The sequence below is a fragment of the Trachypithecus francoisi genome, unplaced genomic scaffold, assembly GCF_009764315.1.
Source record: "Trachypithecus francoisi isolate TF-2019V2 unplaced genomic scaffold, Tfra_2.0 Lachesis_group17, whole genome shotgun sequence".
Classification (NCBI taxonomy): domain Eukaryota; kingdom Metazoa; phylum Chordata; class Mammalia; order Primates; family Cercopithecidae; genus Trachypithecus; species Trachypithecus francoisi.
The window spans coordinates 96,811,748-96,831,517 of record NW_022681462.1 but is presented as its reverse complement, the minus strand read 5'-3'; the positions used below and the strand labels follow the sequence as shown (position 1 = coordinate 96,831,517).

Sequence of the window (19,770 nt, the reverse complement as noted above, 5' to 3'; positions counted from 1 at the left end):
GGTGGGCAGATCACTTGAGGTCAGGAGTTCGAGACCACCCTGGCCACCATGGTGAATCCTCATCTTTATTGAAAATACAAAAATTGGCTGGGCGTGCTGGCACGCACTTGTAATCCCAGCTACTTGGGAGGCTGAGGCAGGAGGATTGCTTGAACCCAGGAGGCAGAGGTTGCAGTGAGCCGAGATCATGCCACTGCATGCCAGCCTGGGCCACAGAGTGAGACTGCATCTCAAAAAAAAAAAAAAAAAAAAAAGTGTGTGAGAGAGAGGCAGCGGGAGGCTCCCATCGCCTTGTGAAATCTGCCTGCTCTCTCTGTGGACATAGGGTGTGGGCACTGGGCGGCATCTCCACCTCGGGACAGGGGTGCAGGCACCAGACTGCCCTCCCTCTGAAGCCTGAGGTCATGTTGTCCACAGTGGTCATGGTCCACAGCCCAATAAGTGGCGGCTGTGCAGCCCTTTCTTCCCCCAGGAGGGTCTCCCGTGATCCTGGGGACCCACCCCCAGTCTGCCTGCGATCTAGGGCAGGGCTGGTGCCTGGAGGGGAAGGGCAGGGAACAGGGAGGACAGCTTACTTCTTCAGGCTATGTTAGGGGAGTATAGGGAGATGCAGCCGGCTGAGAAATAATGGTTTTGTCCCCTAAGCTAAGGCGTTTAAATGTCTCTTTCCTTGTCGTGGTGCTTTAATAAACATCTGTGCTGAGATGCAGCCGTCTGCGGCTCTGAGGGCCACATGCCAGAGCATCACTGGATGGCGATGTGGGACCCTGGACTGGGACAGTCCTCAGCTGGTCTCTGCCGCTTTTCCTCCTTCCAGCGGAGACCCTTCTGGACTCGCAAAACATGCCAGCGACAACGGAGCCCGGTCAGCCAACCAGTCCCCGCAGTCTGTGGGCAGCTCAGGCGTGGACAGTGGCGTGGAGAGCACCTCGGACGGGCTGAGGGACCTCCCTTCCATCGCCATCTCCCTCTGCGGGGGCCTCAGCGACCACCGGGAGATCACGAAAGGTACCGCGGGCCTCGCGCGGGCGCCCTCTGGTGGCCGCCGGTCAGAAGGACCAGAGGCTTAGGTTTCTCCAAGGGGTGTGTGTCAAGGCATCTTTTCCCTTGGTTGCGGTTAATGAGAGCACAAATGATAGCACCGAACTCGTAACCCCGATGTTTCTAGCTTGCAGTTAGCCGGCCTCAGAGTTCTGTGGGTCACACATGGCTCAGGCCATCACTGTGTGTCCCCTGTGCCCCAGGCGAGCACTGCAGGGACAGCCTCCAGAAACCTGCAGGCTAGAGGGGAGTGTCAGTCTAATTAAATTAGAGGGTGTTGGCAGCGGGAGAGAAGTGTGCTGGCGCCTTGGAGCAGGGAGGTCTGAGTTGGTCAGAGGAGGGCTGGGAAGTTTTCCCGGCTGGATTCAAAGGGCGTTAATAGGGTGGGCTTAGGTGATTCATTCATAGCGCTGCCACATTCATAGCAGTGCCCTGCCAGGGCCTCCTGACAGTTCATGGCCGAGTGTGCCCAAGCCCCATAGCGGGGCGCAGTCAGCAGTTATCAGCTGATGGACACGGGGACTAGACACAGTCACCCTGCACTCCTCCCGACCCCTCCGTCACTACTTCCTGTTTTCCATCCCCTCGTGGTATTTCTGGCATGGAAGGGGCTGAGGCTGTATACTTCTTCCCTCTACCTCTCAGGAGCCACCCGCATCTCCCCTTCCACCCAGGGCTGCCATCTGAGACTCCTGCCTCCACCCTGGTCCCTTCAAGGCTTTGGGAATTTCTTCTTCCACAAAGATTGAGGCCTTTTTGTTCTCATGCCGGTGCCAGCCATTCCTTTGAGAGCGGAAACAAGATTGTGTGCTGGGTCCCGCCAGCTCCGTTCATTCACTCAGTTTTCCTAGGGCCACGCATTAATACCCAGCCCCACTGTGTTTCTGAGGGCATGGGGGGCGAGCGCACTCTCTGGACACTGGCGTGAGGAGACCAGTGTCCCGTTGAGTCCCCTGGGTGTTCCCTCCCTTGATACACATGAGCTGGTGGGGGTGGGGTGACAGCACTGACGAGGCCGGGCGCCGTTATCTGAGTGTTATCTCATGGGGCAGGATCTGCGAGTGTCCAGTCCTTACAGGTGAGGCCAGATTGTCACAGTCAGGAGACCACAGGAGAGTCCCTGGAGGTCCTGATTAGGGCTCTGAGGGTACATGTCGAGGCCTGTTGGGCTGGCATCATGACCCAGGGACTCTTTTCCTGGACAGAGGAGATTTTTAGTGTCTGATGTCTGCTGGGTTTCGGTTTGGTTCAGGGTAAATAGGAGCTCCCAGGGAAGGAGTAGGCGTGGCTCCGGGCCAGGGAGATGGTCAGAACCACGGTCAAGGCTCAAGGTACAGCCCAGCTGCCAGAGCCGGTCAAAGAACTGAGAGCGTCCAGGGCCGAGGTCTGGGCCTCCTGACCCTGCCACCTTCTCCTCTGCTCTGATCCGGGTGCGGCTGCCCCAGCGCACTGAGAACAGTGCCCTTCCTGCTTCCGATTGTGGTGGAGGCGGCCCCGTTTTCGGAAGGGCCCTGTGCTTCCTATTCACGACCTTATCAGTCCCCATGACCACCCTAGGAAGCAGGTGTGGTTATTATCCCCATGCTAGAGGAGGGAGCTGGGGCCTGGGAGGTGAACCGCTTGCCCAGGGTCACCCCAATAACCATGACTTCAGCCGAGGGAGCCTGGCCTCTGTGCCATGCGTAGCCATGACTCTACCTGTGCCGATGCACATGCAGGCTGTTTTCACCCCTACTCCCTGTGTGAACGTATGTGCCCCAACTAAGGTACACGTCCCTCAGCATCCTCAGACTTGCCCTGGCCTCCCTGCATTGCTGCGCAGACACCGCCCTCCAGATAAAATGGCGTGGCCTTTACAAATACATTTTATAGGATTGTCTGCACAATTGGAATGCACAAACTCTCAGAAAACACTTGTGAGTGAGCGAATGAAAGGTAGGCCTAATTTTGAGCTGACGTTTCTTTTTGTTTTTCCCTGATCCTCTACAATTGCTGTCACAGATGCATTCCTGGAGCAAGCTGTGTCGTATCAACAGTTTGTGGACAACCCTGCTATTATCGATGATCCCAATCTCGTGGTAAAGATTGGGAGTAAGTAAGTACCTCTTGAAAGTCACTTTGGCCGTAGCATGATACTGTTTCTGTTTCATGTTTTCAAATAGACCTAGACATTAAGCCTTAGAAATATATAAAATCAAGACTTTGCTACATTGCTTTATTATGCCTTCACTGTGGTCAGAGTTCCATGCCCACAGAACTGGCAAGACAGCTGATAGGTTCCGATAGCCCTCAGTCCTGTGAGTTTTAGTATTCATCTCTACAGGTTTTCTTTTGTTTGTTTTTTTTTTTTTTTTTTTTTGAGACGAAGTGTAGCTCTGTCTCCCAGGCTGTGTGCAGTTGTAGCTCACTGTAGCCTTGAACTTGTGAGCTTAAGAGATCCTCCCACCTTGGCCTCCCAAAGTGCTGGGATTTCAGGTATGAGCCACTACACCCAGCTCAATGTTCTTATTGAATGTGAATATCACACTGTGCAGTACATGGGTGTATCAGAGTAGCCTACATCTCTACCCTTTTGAAAAACTTCATTATCGGCCGGGCGCGGTGGCTCACGCCTGGAATCCCAGCACTTCGGGAGGCCGAGGCGGGCTTATCACGAGGTCAGGAGATCCAGACCATCCTGGCTAACACGGTGAAATCCCGTCTCTACTAAAAAAATACAAAACATTAGCTGGGCATGGTGGTGGGCGCCTGTAGTCCCAGCTACCTGGGAGGCTGAGGCAGGAGAATGGCGTAAACCCGGGAGGCGGAGCTTGCAGTGAGCTGAGATCCGGCCACTGCACTCCAGCCTGGGTGACAGAGCGAGACTCCGTCTCACAAAAAAAAAAAAAACGGAAAACTTCATTATCTGAGGGCAAGGGATGTACATTTATTTTTGCAGACTGTTAGCAAGCTTTTCTCCCTTAAGCCATGGATGTTTTACACCTAGTTGCCTTTTCCTTGACATGTGGCAAGAAATACCCCAAGCACATTGTGGTTTGGTGCAGCAGCTGTACTGTGGGATTTGGGCTGCTGGCATGTCCAACTGTCCGCCCTGCTGGCATGGCTGCTGCTGGGCCCTCACTAGCGGCTGGGGTGAGGTGGACGGGAGCCTCTGCCTGGGGGAGAGGGGGGGGCCAGCAAGAGTATTGAGCTTTTTAAGGACCTCGCTGGGGTCCTGAGCTTTCCTTGACTACTTTATATGACATTGGAAAGGTTTTCAGTCTGAGCCTCCGTTTTTTGACATCTATTTCATTGTTTTGTGTTAGATACTATAATTGGACAACAGCAGCACCCCTCCTCCTGGCAATGCAGGCCTTCCAGAAACCTTTGCCAAAGGTGAGCTTTAACATGAGAAAGAAAAGGAGATGCTAGAAATGATGGATGGCTTAACCTGGGTGGTTGGAATTTCACTTTTATTGTGGAAACCACAGAGTTAATTCCACTGTGCTGTTTTGAAGTTCATGAGCATACAGGCCAGGAGTTTCAGATCTCTCTCTTGCACCTTGCACGTGGTTCCCCCTCCTCCTTATCGAGGCAAAACCTCCCAATCATGGACCAAAGATTCCTTTCTCAATATCTGCCGTGCAAGGGGCACAGGTGGAGGCTGAGCAGACGGGTGCCAGGACCTCAGAGCCCAGTGAGGACAAAGGGAGATGAGTGTCACCCTGGAAGGGGTGGAGCAGGCTTCGAGGTCAGGCGCAGGTGTCCGTGCCAGTGTCAGGTGCTGCTCAGCCAGGAAGCCAGCCCCATGCCTGATTCTCTGAGGCTGGAGCCAGTACAGGGCCTGGGCAGCTCCCAGTCTGCAGGGGAGATTAGGTAAGTGGCTGCAGGGAAGAGTTAGGAAGGCAGCCACACCACCTGCCAGCCTGCAGTGTTCTCATCCTCCCCAAAACAATTCACTAGACAGTCAGCCGGGAATTGTTAATTTTCAATGATAGATCTTCCTACTAGATGATACGTTCTTTGCTGAAGAGACTGCCTTAGACTTGTTTGTGTCCTTTGTGTGCTTAGCAAGCTTTTGTGTGCCTTAGGATGTTGCAGTCGGTCAACCAGTTCTAACACTTGAGATTCTTGAAGGTCTAATCAGACTTTGTTGAGTCTAGGCTTGCTTCTTCCTGGGTTTGCATATGTGTGTGTGTGCCTGTGCCTGTGTGTCGGTGTGTGTGCATGTGCGTGTGTGCATATGTGTATGTGTGTGCATTTGCATGTGTGCATGTGTGCATACTTTTGCAGGTGTGTGCGTGTGTGTGTGCACATGTGTATGTGCACGTGTGTACGTGTGTGTGTCTGCGTGTGTGTGTGTGCATGCGTTGTGTTTTGAGGACTGCAATCTCATGTTGGATGGTGCTTTATCTGTGGGTACCTTTGTGGACTGGGCTAAGGGCATGTTCTCCAAAGTGGTTTTTATTTTGTCCCTGCCATGGTATCCATGGCCTGGGACACATTTTTATATCACCGTTCTCAACATTTACAAATCCATAAGAAAAAAGGCCATTGCAATAGCAATATAGCTAAAGGATTTATTTATTCACTGAAAAAGAAATCCACATGGGCTCTGAAACTTAAATTAGTTCTTGTGATATGCATGCTACATCTTTTTACAAGTCAGTAACTTTTGACTCTATATAGGGCATTTCTCTAATATAGAAATTATTTTTAAATGTAGAATTTGCCCATCTTTTTTTTTGTTGTTGTTGTTGTTGTTGTTGTTGTTGTTGTTGTTGTTGAGACGGAGTCTCGCTCTGTCGCCCAGGCTGGAGTGCAGTGGCCGGATCTCAGCTCACTGCAATCTCCGCCTCCCGGGTTTACGCCATTCTCTCGCCTCAGCCTCCTGAGTAGCTGGGACTACAGGCGCCCGCCATCTCGCCCGGCTAATTTTTTGTATTTTTTTTTAGTAGAGACGGGGTTTCACCGTGTTAGCCAGGATGGTCTCGATCTCCTGACCTCGTGATCCGCCCGTCTCGGCCTCCCAAAGTGCTGGGATTACAGGCTTGAGCCACCGCGCCCGGCCAGAATTTGCCCATCTTATCTTTTATGGCTGTTGGGTTTTATATCACACTTAAAGTGGCCCTGCTTCCCCATTTCCAAAACTTGTGAAGATAGGCCTTATATTTTCCTTTTGTGCTTTTTTGTATAGGGGGTGTATTTTTACAAGTTTTGGAAATTTTGAAAGATTTTAAAATCTTTCATCCATCTAGATTTTATTTTGAGCTTAATGAGGGAGGTATTGGGAACCAAACCAGTTTTTTTTTCCTAGGAAGTTCTTGAATTGGTGAAGATGCTTTTTGTTTTAGGAAAACAGAATGACTAAAAGTGGCTTAAGTAATGATCTCATATGACAAGGATCTTAGAGGCTGGCAGTTTCAGGCTTGATGAATTTGGGTTAGCTTCTTTGTGATTTTCTCAGCTTTTCCCTGATGGTCACAAGATGACTGCCCTACAGATCATCTCCTCATATCGCCACATCTGAAACGGGAGGGTGGGGGCAGCTTGCTCATATTTCATTGGCCAAAGTTAGTCGCATGATCACCTCTAAAGCAGTCTTGGCAAAGCAATGAAATGACGGTGAATGGCTTCAACCCATTGAGGTGCATCCTCTGGAGTTGAGCCAGCCTTCTCCACACGCATTGCAGCCTGATTCTTGAACAGAGTTTCAGATCTGTCAGCAAGAAAGGGGAGGCAGGTGAGCTGCTCACAGGGTCTGACATGGCTACTGAATTATCCCAGGACCGTGTATTAACTAACCCTATCCTCCAGGGTCTGACACGGCTACTGAATTATCCCAGGACCGTATGTTAACTAACCCTATCCTCCACTCAGAGGCACTTAAAACTTCACCTTCTGTTACATTTCTCTGTGAATTCAGATTTATTTCTGGACTTTCGTTTTCTGTTCCTGTGATATGTGTCCTTGTATACCAACATTGCATTCTTTTAGTATATTTAGGTATATTTTAATATCCAGTAGTGCTTGTTCTACTTACTACTCTTCTACCTGAGAATTTTCTAGGCTATTTTTGTTTGTTTTTCAAATGAACATTAGAACAAGTTTGTGAAGGACTGAAAATACTCCTGTTTGTTTTTTTCCTTTCTTTGGCTTGCTTGCTTTTTTTTTTAAATTGTGGTTTTGTTACATTTATGAGTAGATTTAGGGGAAATAGGTCATTGACAGCTTTGTGAATTGTCCTATTTATGAACTGGATGTGAGTGGTTTGTGTTTTACTGCAGTTGGGTTTTCTTTTGTGTCAGATAGAGATCTTTTAAACTACATAGTAAATTACTTACCTATCTGCTTCCCTGCACCCTGTTAGACTGAATCTTTCAGCTTAAATCATTCTTTCGTTACTAGCTGAGGTGTCAGCTACTTGAAAGTTCTGTAAACTGAGGAATGGACATTACATGACTTTTACCTTGGTCCTGGAATGAACCTCAAGATAGATAGATATTTTGTGCTTTGGAAAAAATGTAGAAAATTATCAATTCATATTTAATCTCCCCATTAAACTCATTTGCCTAAGTTAAAAGTATGAATTTTCTTTTTAATACTTGAGATTTTAAATCAAATGTACCTATTAATGTAAATGTTTAGAAATTTACACTTCGTAAATATCCTATGCATTTTACCTTTTGTTGAAAACTGTTTTATCCTCTACCCCATATTAATCATTTCATATTTTATTTTATAATCATATTGAGAGTAATACTGTCTTAACCAGTTAGCCACTTTAATTTGAAAAGTTCCAGTCTTACTAATCACTAATGATTTCTCATGCTTTCTTTTTCTGTTGTTGTTGTTGTGTTGTATTTTATTTGTTGTTTGTTTATTCCTTTAACATCTTCTTAAGTCTTCATGCTTAAGTTACCTTCATGTAATTTTGGATGTCATTAGGTTTTGCTTCTCTAAAATTTTTAACCCACAAATAGTATGTTGTGTTTTCTCTGATTTTTTTTTTTAAATCTTACTTTAATTTGCATGTATGTTTCTTTTGGTTTGAATGTGCTAAGTTGATCTTTTTTTGTTCCATTATTTATGTTACCATCCATTTAAAACAGGCCACTGTGGAATCTATCATGAGGGATAAAATGCCCAAAAAGGGAGGAAGATGGTGGTTTTCGTGGAGGGGAAGAAACACCACGATCAAGGAGGTAAGCCCAGGAGACAAAGCAGTGCTCACACTTAGCAAGTTTTGGTTTTGTGTAGTGAGATTGGTTTTCATGTACTTACATCAGAGAAATGAACATAGGCCCTAGTGCTGAGTTTTCATGAGTTAGCTCTGCCATGAACTAGGGCTAGGGCTTGCGGAACGTGGCGAAGGTGGGGAGGAAGGTCAGGAGCCAGCAGCATAGGCGTCACCCCCTGGCTCTGTAACCGTTAGGAGACTGTGGTCCAGTCACTCCCTCATGGTAAGATTTCGTCATCTGTAAAAGAAGGGATTCACCTTGGGAATTCAGTTACTTAAGAAATTAAATATCTTCCTTCTGCTTGTGGAGACAATTTTTTTTTCTTTTTCTTTTTCTCCCCTCCCCTCCCCTCCCATCCCCTCCCCTCCTCTCCCTTCCTTTCTTTTTTTGAAATGGGCTCACTCAGTTACCCAGGCTGGAGTGCAGTAGTGCAATCTCAGCTCACTGCAACCTCTGCCTCCCGGGCTCAAGCGATCCTCCCATCTTAGCCTCTAGAATAGCTGGGATTACAGGCATGCACCACCACGCATGGCTAAGTTTTGCATTTCTAGTGGAGTTGGGTTTCACCATGTTGCCCAGGCTGGTCTCAAACTCCTGGGCTCAAGCGATCTGCCTGCCTAGGCCTCTGAAAGCATTGGCATTATAGGCGTGAGCCACCACGCCCTGCCTGTGAGGACAATTTTAATGAGGTATATATACTTATAGCAGTTGACTAATTCTCTGAGTCCTTTCACTGAAATGGCATGTCTGAAGGTCCATGGCTTTGGCCTTACTTATGAGTGCCTGTGATTTCTTTCAGATCTTCGTTGCCTTCTCCTCCTATTTCTTGAAGCACTTGCTTTGCTTGGCTCCCAGGCCCCTGTGTCCACCTGGGCCTCCCCCTCCCGGCAGGCTGCTCCCGCTCTGGCTTAGTCACCTCTAGGAGGGTCCTCAAAGCTCATGCTAGACCACCTTTTCTCCTTTTACTTCTTACTTTTCCCTTCTGCCCATGCGATGACTCTCTTTTTGTCTCCAAACCGGACATTCTTTTCTACTCCACGTCCATTTATCAAGTAGCCAACTAAGCAGACATTGTCCTGCGGATGCCTCAAGGTATTTCAAACTTAACACTTCCAGAGTTGAACTCATGGGATTCTTGCGAGTTCTGCCATCACTGGGGCCATAGTCAGAAAAGGGCACCACTGTCCATCCGTGGGTGAGATTCATGCTTTTAGCCTCACTCCCACACCAGGTCCTATCAGTTTTCCATCTTCAGTACTTATCTGACATGTCCATGTCTCTCCAGCTCCACTCCCACGAATCTGCACTGCTGTCATCTCTCCCAGAGGTGCTTCCAGATGGTCTCTTTGCACCCATCCTCACCCTTGCTTCTTCATTCTCTGTACTGCGGATACATTGGTCTCCTTAGGGGACGGCTCCCATTTATGTTGCTTCTTGCTTAAAGCCTTACTGTGGTTCCCCAGGGCTCTTATAATGAAGGCTGGTGTCCTTATCACGGCCTACAGTGCTTGTGTGTTCTAGCTCCTGCTTGCCTCTTTAATCTCATCTTTGCTGTTTTCCTCTGCTCTCTGTGCTTTAGCTTCAATGGCTGGAGGTACCTTCTACCCTGGGGTCTTTGCACATGCTGTTTTCATTACGTAGTATTCTGTGGACCCCTCTCCCCTGCTTTGCTTAGCTAACTAGCAGATCCAGTAGCCCTTTCTCTGCACATGAGTCTGGTCTGCTGTCCTCTGCCTATGAACTTTTCCTCCATAAGTTTTGTCATAGTTGATAATTGTATAATTACTAATGTGACTATGTGATGAACCTTTCCTTTCTGTCTAGACCCAAAACTCCATGAGGCAGAGACCATGTAGGCTCTGATTGCTTTGGTGTTCTTGGTTCCCATATTGGACCCAGAGTGGGGGTTCAGCAAATATTTGTTGAGGGCGTGCTGATTACTCTCGGAAAGTAGTATGAAGAAGCCACAGGGACAACAGTCAGATTGGTTATTTTAATCATAAACTGCCATGAACTCTATTTATGCCATTAGTTGAAAGGGAAAACGTTTGCTGGAAGAGTTTTATCAAGATATAGTTGTTTTTTGACATTTTCTGTTAGCATATCTGAGGTCTTCTTATCAGTTTTACTGATCTCCAAGGGCTACAGACAGATGAGTGCAAATATATATACTTTATATTAGAGGCCTTAAAGCATGAAGGGCCTCTCTAGTTTTCCTACTAGAGAGCAGAATATTCTAGAATTTAAGGTGGAAGTATATTTCAATGACTTCTTTGTAGAATATCCAAATTCTCACCAGTTTCAATTAAGTGGAGTGCTGCTATAAAGTAAGGAACAATTATGAAATTAAATGTTTCTTTAAAAATCTAAAACATAATTTCAGTTAGATACATATTTGGGAAATAGCCTAAGAAGAAATTGCTAATAGTGGTGGCTAAGTCACATGATAAATAGATAAAACAAAACTGGACACATTATATCAATTATTTGTGTGCTTATTAAAAAACCTAAAGGATATTTGAAATTAGTTCATGCTAATCATATGTTAAGACAGTCACCCTATTATGTTGTTTGTATTGTTCATTTTCTTTATTAAAGGACTGTAGTAGAAATCGTTAACCTGTCTCCTGATGAAACGAGCACAGATAAAGAGATTTAGTCATTTACCCCTGGTCCCTTGACATTTCTCTCTGGTCTCTTCTGTCCATAGGGTCATTGCCCATCTCCATCCTCCCTTGCCTGCTGTGTGCCTAGCTTTGTGTTTCAGACACAGAGTCTCTTTTAGTCCTCATAGCAGCGTTAGGAGATGGAGAATATCACCCCTATTTCACAGATGAGGAAGCAAAGTTCTGAACAGTTAAATGACTTGCCCAAAGTTTGTAAGCAAGAGAGACAAGACTGGGCCCAGGTGTTCTCTTAGAAATCCAAGGTTCTGGCCGGGCGCGGTGGTTCAAGCCTGTAATCCCAGCACTTTGGGAGGCCGAGACGGGTGGATCACGAGGTCAGGAGATCGAGACCATCCTGGCTAACACGGTGAAACCCCGTCTCTACAAAAAATACAAAAAACTAGCCGGGCGAGGTGGCGGGCGCCTGTAGTCCCAGCTACTCCGGAGGCTGAGGCGGGAGAATGGCGTGAACCCGGGAGGCGGAGCTTGCAGTGAGCTGAGATCCGGCCACTGCACTCCAGCCTGGGTGACAGAGCAAGACTCCGTCTCAAAAAAAAAAAAAAAAAAAAAAAGAAATCCAAGGTTCTTTCCAGTACACCAACAGAGGATTTTCTATTAAGAGTATATGATCTTGGAAAAGAAGAAAATGCTTTCACATCTTCCCCAGGCAAAATATGGTATGAAAATATTTTCAAGCATTTCTATCAGCAATTTCAAGAAAATATTTTGAAAGGCCCCCAGAATCCAAGCAGCCCTTGATCAAGCATTTGCATAAGCTACAGTGATGATGGAGTTTGGTTTGGTGCCACCAACACTCACGGATAACAGACTCATTTCTGTCAAAAATATTTCTTGGTTTAATCGTATACTTCTTAGCAAAGGAGCGACCAGGACTCACTGAAACAAACACAGCCAGAGCCTCCTGGGGTGATGGCTAGGGTGGGTGTCCTTGGGGAAGGCTCTACCTTCAGGGATCCTGCATTAAGGAAGCCCCTGGGAAAACACAGCTGCCTGCAAGCCCCTTCTCTGTGGTACTTCTGTGACTCTTTCTTTCCTCCTTCTCTAGGAAAGTAAGCCGGAGCAGTGCTTGGCTGGCAACGGACATAGCACTGGAGAGCAACCACTGCAGCTCAGCATGGCCACGAGGTGCGGTAGGAGGCTTCTTGGGATGTTGCAGTGTCCAAGTTCATGGCACATGCCGCCTGGATGCAGCTAGGGTTCACCACACGGTTCCAACTCTGGCTCTGTGATTCACTTGGTGACCTGGAGCAATTTATTTAACTTGGTTTTCCCGTGAGCAAAATGGATGCAGTTGCTCCCTTAGGTAGCTAATTTGTAAAATAAATGTGAGCCTTAAGTGAGATAATATAACTAGAGCATTTCTAATGGTCCTGGCATGTGATTGTCCTTTTATACAAAGATGATGATGATGATGACAATAATGACAATAATAACAGTGAGAATAATGTCAGTGATCATGATAATAAATAATAGCCCTAATGATAACATGGAAGTAAGTTTCACTTCTGAAGGAACTTGCCTTTCTCTGCAATTTAAATACTGACCAGGACTTATGTTGATACTTTTGACATGGATTCATATTCACTTGGCATAGGAGTGGTTAGATTTTGATGATACTGATCAGTATTTGTGGTTTGTCTTCAGGTTAATCTCTTTGTATGGGGTTGGAGGTGACTCTAAGGACAGTCCAATTATACACTAATTCTGATGCAGGTATCATATACTGACACTGAATGATGAGCTCTGTACCATCTTTTACTTATTACTTCATGTTTACAGTATTTCCGTGCTGAAGAAATCCAGGATTCCATTTCTTATTTAGCAGACAGAAAGTGCTAACAGATTAATTGGGGCCAGATCCACATCTTACTGGTTGTTGTATCTTGGAGGCCACTGCCCCACAGAGTAGGCTTTCCAAAGTGTTGCTCAACCATCACTGAACCACTGAGGTTTTCTCCATGTGTTGTTGATTTATGGGAGAGGCAGGCGTGGATTTCCATTCCTCTGAATCCTGGCCATGGCTCTGCGTCTTAAACAATTTTACATCTAGGATTCTTTACTACACACAGAAACCCATGTGGGAGGCAGGTAGGAAACGATCTGATTTCTTTATTGTTCTCTGTGGAGAAGAACAGGGTGGAGACGAGTCTGTGGGACTTGGCAGGGGTGAGTTTGAATGTGCCTGTGAATGGCCTGGCCCGCTCTCGCCTGGGATGCTCTTGAAGGGAAACGTTTCCGTTTCCCCTGGTGGTGTCCCAGGGGCCTCCTTGCTGACCCACCCCTGGTCTGTGCTTCACAGGCACAAGAAAGAATGGAAAGGCACCAGGGTCTCAATATTTCCCAGCTGGGAATTCTGAGTTTGGCTGTGAGTGCGCTTGGAAGGGAAAAGGCAGGTGTGTTGAGGATGGAGCCCAGGCCAAGAACGTGCCACCCTCTGAGCGATCCATCAAGCAGCCAGCATGGAAACCAGACATTTTAAAAATAAGTGGTGGTTTACTCCGCAAGCTGTAGTGGAAGCAGCTGACTTTAGAGTCAGGCAGGTCTGGTTTGGAATCCCAGCTGTGCTCCTTGGTAACCACTGGACCTCGGGCAAGCTCCCTGACACATCTGAGCAAAGATGCCAGTGCCACCGTCAGTGCCCAGACAGGCTGGGATGGAGCTGACCTGGAGGCTGCGTGGGAGGCATGCTACCCCGAAAGAGGCACGCAAAGAAAGATGCAAAACTAGGTGCTCTCAGCAACTTAAACCAACTTAAATAGCTACACTAGAAATGCCCCATTTTCCTGGAATTCATTTTAATAACCTTCTCTGTCTTGGCAATAATTTCTAAACACAAGAGGTAGCACAGAGCAGGATGTAGAACAGGGACCTTGTCTAACAGCCTTCAGTGTGATCTTTGGCAAATTAATCCACCTCTCAGCGTCTCCGTCTGTGAAATGGGGTTAAGAGTAACACCGATGCAGTTGACCCCATCTCACTGGGTCTTTGCGGCAACTTCATGAGAAAATGATCCAGAGTGCAGAAACCGATTGGGGAGGGTGGCTCTGTGGTCACCTGGAGGACACGCGTTCAGTCCCAAACCATACAGTTTCAAGTATTTTAAAATAGACTCTGTGGGCTAAATGCAAGATGTCTGCCAAGTCCTTCCTGCCCTCTCGCAGTGCCCAAGGCTGTGGGAGCTCACCTCTTGCATTAGCATGACCTGGATGTGAGACATGGAGTCAAAGGAGATCATTTAGGAACTTTAAAATTTATTGACTGTCTTATTGGATTTCACACTTGCATGGGGATTGTAGCCCCTTCGTTTTGGCTAATTTGTCCCATTGGAAACAGGTGTATTTACCCAGTGCCTGTACCCTCATTGTGTCTAGGAAGTAACTCATTTGCTTTTGATTTTACTGGCTTATAGGCAGAGGGGACCTGTCTCAGATGAGACTTTGAACTGTAGACTTTGAGTTAATGCTGAAATGAGTTAAGACTTTGGGGGACTGGGCCGGGCATGGTGGCTCACGCCTATAATTCCAGCACTTTGGAAGGCCGAGACGGGCAGATCACCTGAGGTCAGAAGTTTGAGACCAGCCTGGCCAACATGGTGAAACCCTGTCTCTACTAAAAATACAAAAATCAGCCGGGCGTGGTGGCATGCACCTGTAATTCCAGCTACTCGGGGGATACTGAGACAGAAGAATCGCTTGAACCCAGGAGGCAGAGGTCACTGCAGTGAGCCAAGATCGTGCCACTGCACTCGAGCCTGGGTGACAGAGGAAGACTCCATCTGAAGAAAAAAAAAAAGACTTTGGGGAGCCTGTTGGGAAGGCATGATTGGTTTTGAAATGTGAGAAGACGAGATTTGGGAGGGTCCAGGTGCAGAATGATATGCTTTGGTTCTGTTTCCCCCCTCCAAATGTCCCAAATTCGAATTATAATCCCCATAATCCCCACATGTCAGGGGTGGGATCAGGTGGAGGGAATTGGATCAGGGGGGCTGTTTCCCCCGTGCTGCTGTTCTCGTGATGATGATTGAGTCTCATGCGATCTAATGGTTTTACAAGCATCTGGCATTTCCCCTGCTTGCACTCATTCCGTCCTGCTGCCCTGTGAAGAAGGTGCCTGCTATTCCTTTGCCTTCCGTCATGATTGTAAGTTTCCTGAGGCCTCCTCAGCCATGTGGAACTGTGATTCAATTAACACCTCTTTCCTTTATACATTACCCAGTCTTGGGTATTTCTTCATAGCAGTGTGAGAACAGACTAATATAGCCAGTCTTAGACCTAGGGGAAGATGCGCCTGAGGGTCAGAGAGTTAGGTTTACAAGGGAAGGAAGAGAGCAGCCACTGGGAGGGGCCTATACACAGTGGGCACAGTGGCATCGCTGGTGCCAGCACTGCTCTTACTCTTACTCCTTCTAGCCATAGCAGGCAGGACCCCAGGAGAGTGGGGAGAGCAGCGAGATACTTCTGCAGCTCTTCCCAAGTTGGAACCTCAGCTCTTGCAGTTTACTTGGGGTGTCACGGATTTTCTCACCGTCCAATACAATCATATTCAAATGTGGGCAAAAAATGCTTTTCCCCGTCAAATAGAAACAGCTGGACCATTCGCCATTTTGAGTTAGTCACACTGTGGTTCCTCATCAAACCTGAAAAATTAAGAATTGGTTCTTGTGAAAAAGAACTCAGATTTTGAAAAGAATATAAAGTTCTCTTGAAAAATGTAAACGTTTTAATTTGTACTGGCATCTCAGACTTTGAGTCTCCTTATTAGAGTCATGCAGTTGACTAAAAAAAAAAAAAAGGTGTCAGAATGTTTTCCTAATTGACAGACTTGATTGACGTAACAGTCCTTGAAGTCCCATAATTGAGCAAACAGCTTGTCACCATACAAATAATTAAAATACCGTTTGAAAAACGTACACTGACAAGTGCTAACTTAGATGTTGTTCACAGCTACTCTTCTGTGCACACATTTTCAAATGACATGAGCCCTTTTGTTTTGTTTTGTTGCTTCTTGCAGATACTGTAAAGCAAGCAACATTTAATGAGCCATTGTAAGGGGTGGGGTGGGGGCCTCCGAAAAGGAGACATTTTATTCTGTGCAGGGTGGCGTGATCTGGGACGTGGCAGCCGCAAATGACCGTGTACTTGCCCTAAGCCGAAACCACCAACAGCCAACTGCACATCTCGCATTTTAGTCTTTGTATCTGTGTTTTCCTTTCTGTGTTCCTTCAAACATGGCATGCTGCACAAATTTAGTGGTTTTTTTTTTTTTTTTAAAGCAGCAGATGGAAATCACAGCCATTCCGCCTTGCCTCCTCATCCCGCCGGCAGAGGTACACATCAATCTGTTGTCACCAAGAGCTTTGCTTCACATTTGGATCTCATTTCACTCCAAACTGTTTGGTTGGAACATAAACATTTTCCCATTCAATGAGGGGCCTGTAGCCTCTTTCTTCTTCTGCTTGACAAGGAAATCTGCACCACCCCCCATCCCTAGCAGCATTTGCCAGGCTGTACTAGCTCCAGGACCACATTTACCCCGTCTGAAAACCTCCAGGTTGTTGGTTGAGAAGAACCAGCCTGGTTCATAGGGTCCGTAGGTGTCAGAACTGAAAGGGACTTTGGTCGGACCAGGTCATTTTACAGAGGAACCCACTGAGGCCCAGGGAGGAATGTTTTAGGATGCGGCCTTTGCTGGGGCTTATGTCTGGGTCTCCCAGTCCAGGTCTCTCCAGCCTGTTACCTGCCTGCATCCTGAAGTTTTGAGTGGATGTGGTTCAGTTGTTCCTCTGCATTTTAAGATAAGAAATCGAGGCTAAAAAATGAAGAAGTGCTTTCTCCAAGGTAATACAGGCTGAAGTTACCAAGGGCTGGAAATCAGTGTTTTTCAGAGTCTAACTGCTGTGCCATCTCTGTGCCACCTAGAACCAGAGTCAGCCCCCAGTGTCATGGTACCGTTCCATCCACGTGTAGCTTAGCTCCGCCACAGGCCAACCACAGTTCTAGCCGGTGCTCCTTCGACTCAGCCTCCTGTTGCCATGGCGTATTCCCCCAGGACTCTGTCCCAGTGATCTCTAAATCTTTGACTTCAGCCCAGGTCTCTGTGTTGTGATTTAGACACAAGCCCTGTGTGAGTAGGAATAGGTTATTTGCTCTCCCATCGATGCGTGGCATGGTATGCTTGAGTGTTGGTTGAACGAGCTCTGGGCCAGCAGCCTGAAGCCCACAGACCTCCCTTTCCTGGGGCCCAGGGAGCAGGTGCTTAGGCAGGGCCTGCTCATTCTAGGACTGGAAGGAGCCAGGTCTCCACACAAGTGCGTTAGAAACAACACAGAAGTGAAGGTGCTGTGGAGCACTGTCCTCCTTCACGTCTCCCCAGAATTGGGCAGTACTGGGTTGTAGGGATCTCTTTTTTTCTTTTTTGAGACAGGGTCTGACTCTGTCACCCAGGCTGGAGTGCAGTGGCACATTCTTGGCTTACTGCAACCTCTGCCTCCCGGGTTCAAGTGATTCTCTTGCCTCAGCCTCCCAAGTAGCAGGGACTACAGGCATGCGCCACCATGCCCAGCTAATTTTTTAATTTTTTGTAGAGATGGATTTTGCCATGTTGGTGAGACTGGGAATCACTTCTTAAATGAACATTTATGGGGTCCGAAAGCTGTAGGTTGCATAGGAGATCTTAAGGGAGGCAAGGGCAGGGGAAACAGGAGGCAGTAGGATGAGAGGAAGTTAGCACTGAGAGGAGAGAGTTTATTGACATAAAAATATAAGACACACACTGGTACATCTTCTCTTGTGAAATTCAGATCCTTGCCCACTTTTAAATGGATTGTTGGTTTCTCTGCTGTTGAGTTGTTTGAGTTCCTTGTACGTTCAGGGTATCAGCCGCTTGTCAAATGAGAAGTTTGCACGTGTCTTCCCCATTTAACGGGTTGTCTCTTTGCTCTGTTGATTGTTTCCTTTGCTGGGCCGTAGCTGTTGAATGTGATATAGTCCCATTTGCTCAACATCACTAATCAGGAAAGTGCAAATCAAAACCACAGTGAGAAAGCATCTCACCCCAGTTAGCGTGGCTACTATCAAAAACACAAAAAATAACAAATGCTCCCAAGGATGTGGAGAGAAGGGAACTCTTAAACACTGTTGGCGGGAATGTGAGTTAGTACAGCTATTATGGGAAAACAGTAGGAGATTTCTTAGAAACTAAAAATAGAACTACCGTACAATCCAGCAATCCCGCTACTGAGTATTTATCCAAAGGAAGGGAAATCAGGATGTCAAAGGGATGCCTGCACCCCCATGTGTATCACAGCACTATTCACAGGAGTTGAAATATGGAACCAAGCTAAGTGTCCATCAATGGATAAATGGATGAAGAAAATGTGATACATATACACAATGGAGTACTATTCAGACATAAAAAAGAAGAAATCCTGTCATTTGTGGCAACATAGGTGGAATTGGAGGTCATCATGTTAAGTGAAATAAGCCAGGCACAGAAAAACAAATATCACGTGTTCTTACGCATATGTGGGAGCTGAAAATGTTGATCTCATGGAGGTAGAGGGTAGAATGGTGGTTACCAGACCTGGGAAGGGTAGAGGGGAGAGGCGTACGAAGAGAGGTTGGTTAATGGGTACAAACATACAGTTAGATGAAAAGAATAAGTTCTGGTGTTTGATGGCACAGAATGATTATAGTTAACAGTAATTTATTATAAATTTCAAAATAGCTAGAAGAGAAGATTTGGAATGTTTTCAACACAAAGAAATGATTACAGTTTGGGGTGATGGATATGCTGATTACCCTGGTTTGATCAGGGTATGCATGATATTTTGATAAATGCAAATGTATGCATTTATCAGAATATTACATGCACCCCATAAATACGTGCAATTAATATGTCAATAGAAAAATAAAAAATAAAAAAAACAGTTAAAAAAAAATGAGCTGGAGCTCTGTGTATATGCTAACCTTGCCAAGAGGAAGGTACTGAGCCAGAAGCTTTGTAGGAAGGCAAAGTACCGCAGGGCTTGGGATGTGCTGCTTTCGGGGCCACTCAGCCTTTTCCATTTAGTCTAAGACATTTGCTAAGCGCTTCATATAGCATTGAGGCATTTTCAAAGATAGTGGTCCTGGAAGGCAGAGCTAATACTACTGGGTTGGGGATTATGTCATAGCAGGATTTTCACTGAGTGAACAGCTAATTACAGATATACTTTACGTGAACTATTTAAAGAAAACGAGCCTGATTCCCACCCTGCACCTCCCAGCTCCCCACTGAACAAAAAAGTCTAGAGGAGTTAGGGACACTGACCTGTATATTCTGAGCAGGGAAGTAAGGCATGTTCCTTGCTCATGGGATGACCCTCTGGGGGATCCTGCGGGGTAGAATTGGTGATTCTTCCTTGCTTTCACTGGCACCTGTCCGTAAGTCCTAGAAAGGCCCTAATTCCTTGGAGTTGTGTATTTGGCAAACTTTATACAGGGAACTGACGGATGAGTTTGGACTTGTAGAAACCTGGACTCCAAGCGCTTGGCCTACAGTCACAGATAGGAAGAGAAGAGAGACAGAGAAGAGAGTTAGCATCTTCCTAGGCCAAGAGGGAGTTTAACCCTGCTTGTCATGAATAGGAACCTGTTGGCTTAAAATAGTGATGGTAGCTCATCAATAGGCAAGTGAATGAGGAGAGGCAGCCCCCGCATGTGTAATGCAAGAGATGCATGAATGGGGATGTAGTGAGAGTTCGTTGATAAATTTAGCATCTTATGGTAAATGATCACCCAAGAGATGGGACTCAGGAGAAACTGGATTGACTTAGTCATTGA

The 19,770-nt window shown here is 46.6% G+C and overlaps 1 protein-coding gene across 10 annotated transcripts in view; it reads left to right on the top strand.

The window, feature by feature from the left end:
* LPIN1 (lipin 1) overlaps positions 1-19,770 on the top strand; it is a 144,806-nt gene that overhangs the window by 99,505 nt on the left and 25,531 nt on the right. For all 10 annotated transcript variants that reach the window (XM_033176525.1, XM_033176529.1, XM_033176532.1 and 7 more), the window contains 5 exons: positions 818-1,008; positions 3,043-3,136; positions 4,347-4,416; positions 8,133-8,225; positions 11,994-12,073. In XM_033176525.1, coding sequence (XP_033032416.1) covers positions 818-1,008; positions 3,043-3,136; positions 4,347-4,416; positions 8,133-8,225; positions 11,994-12,073 — 528 coding nt within the window. The remainder of the gene's footprint in view (positions 1-817; positions 1,009-3,042; positions 3,137-4,346; positions 4,417-8,132; positions 8,226-11,993; positions 12,074-19,770) is intronic.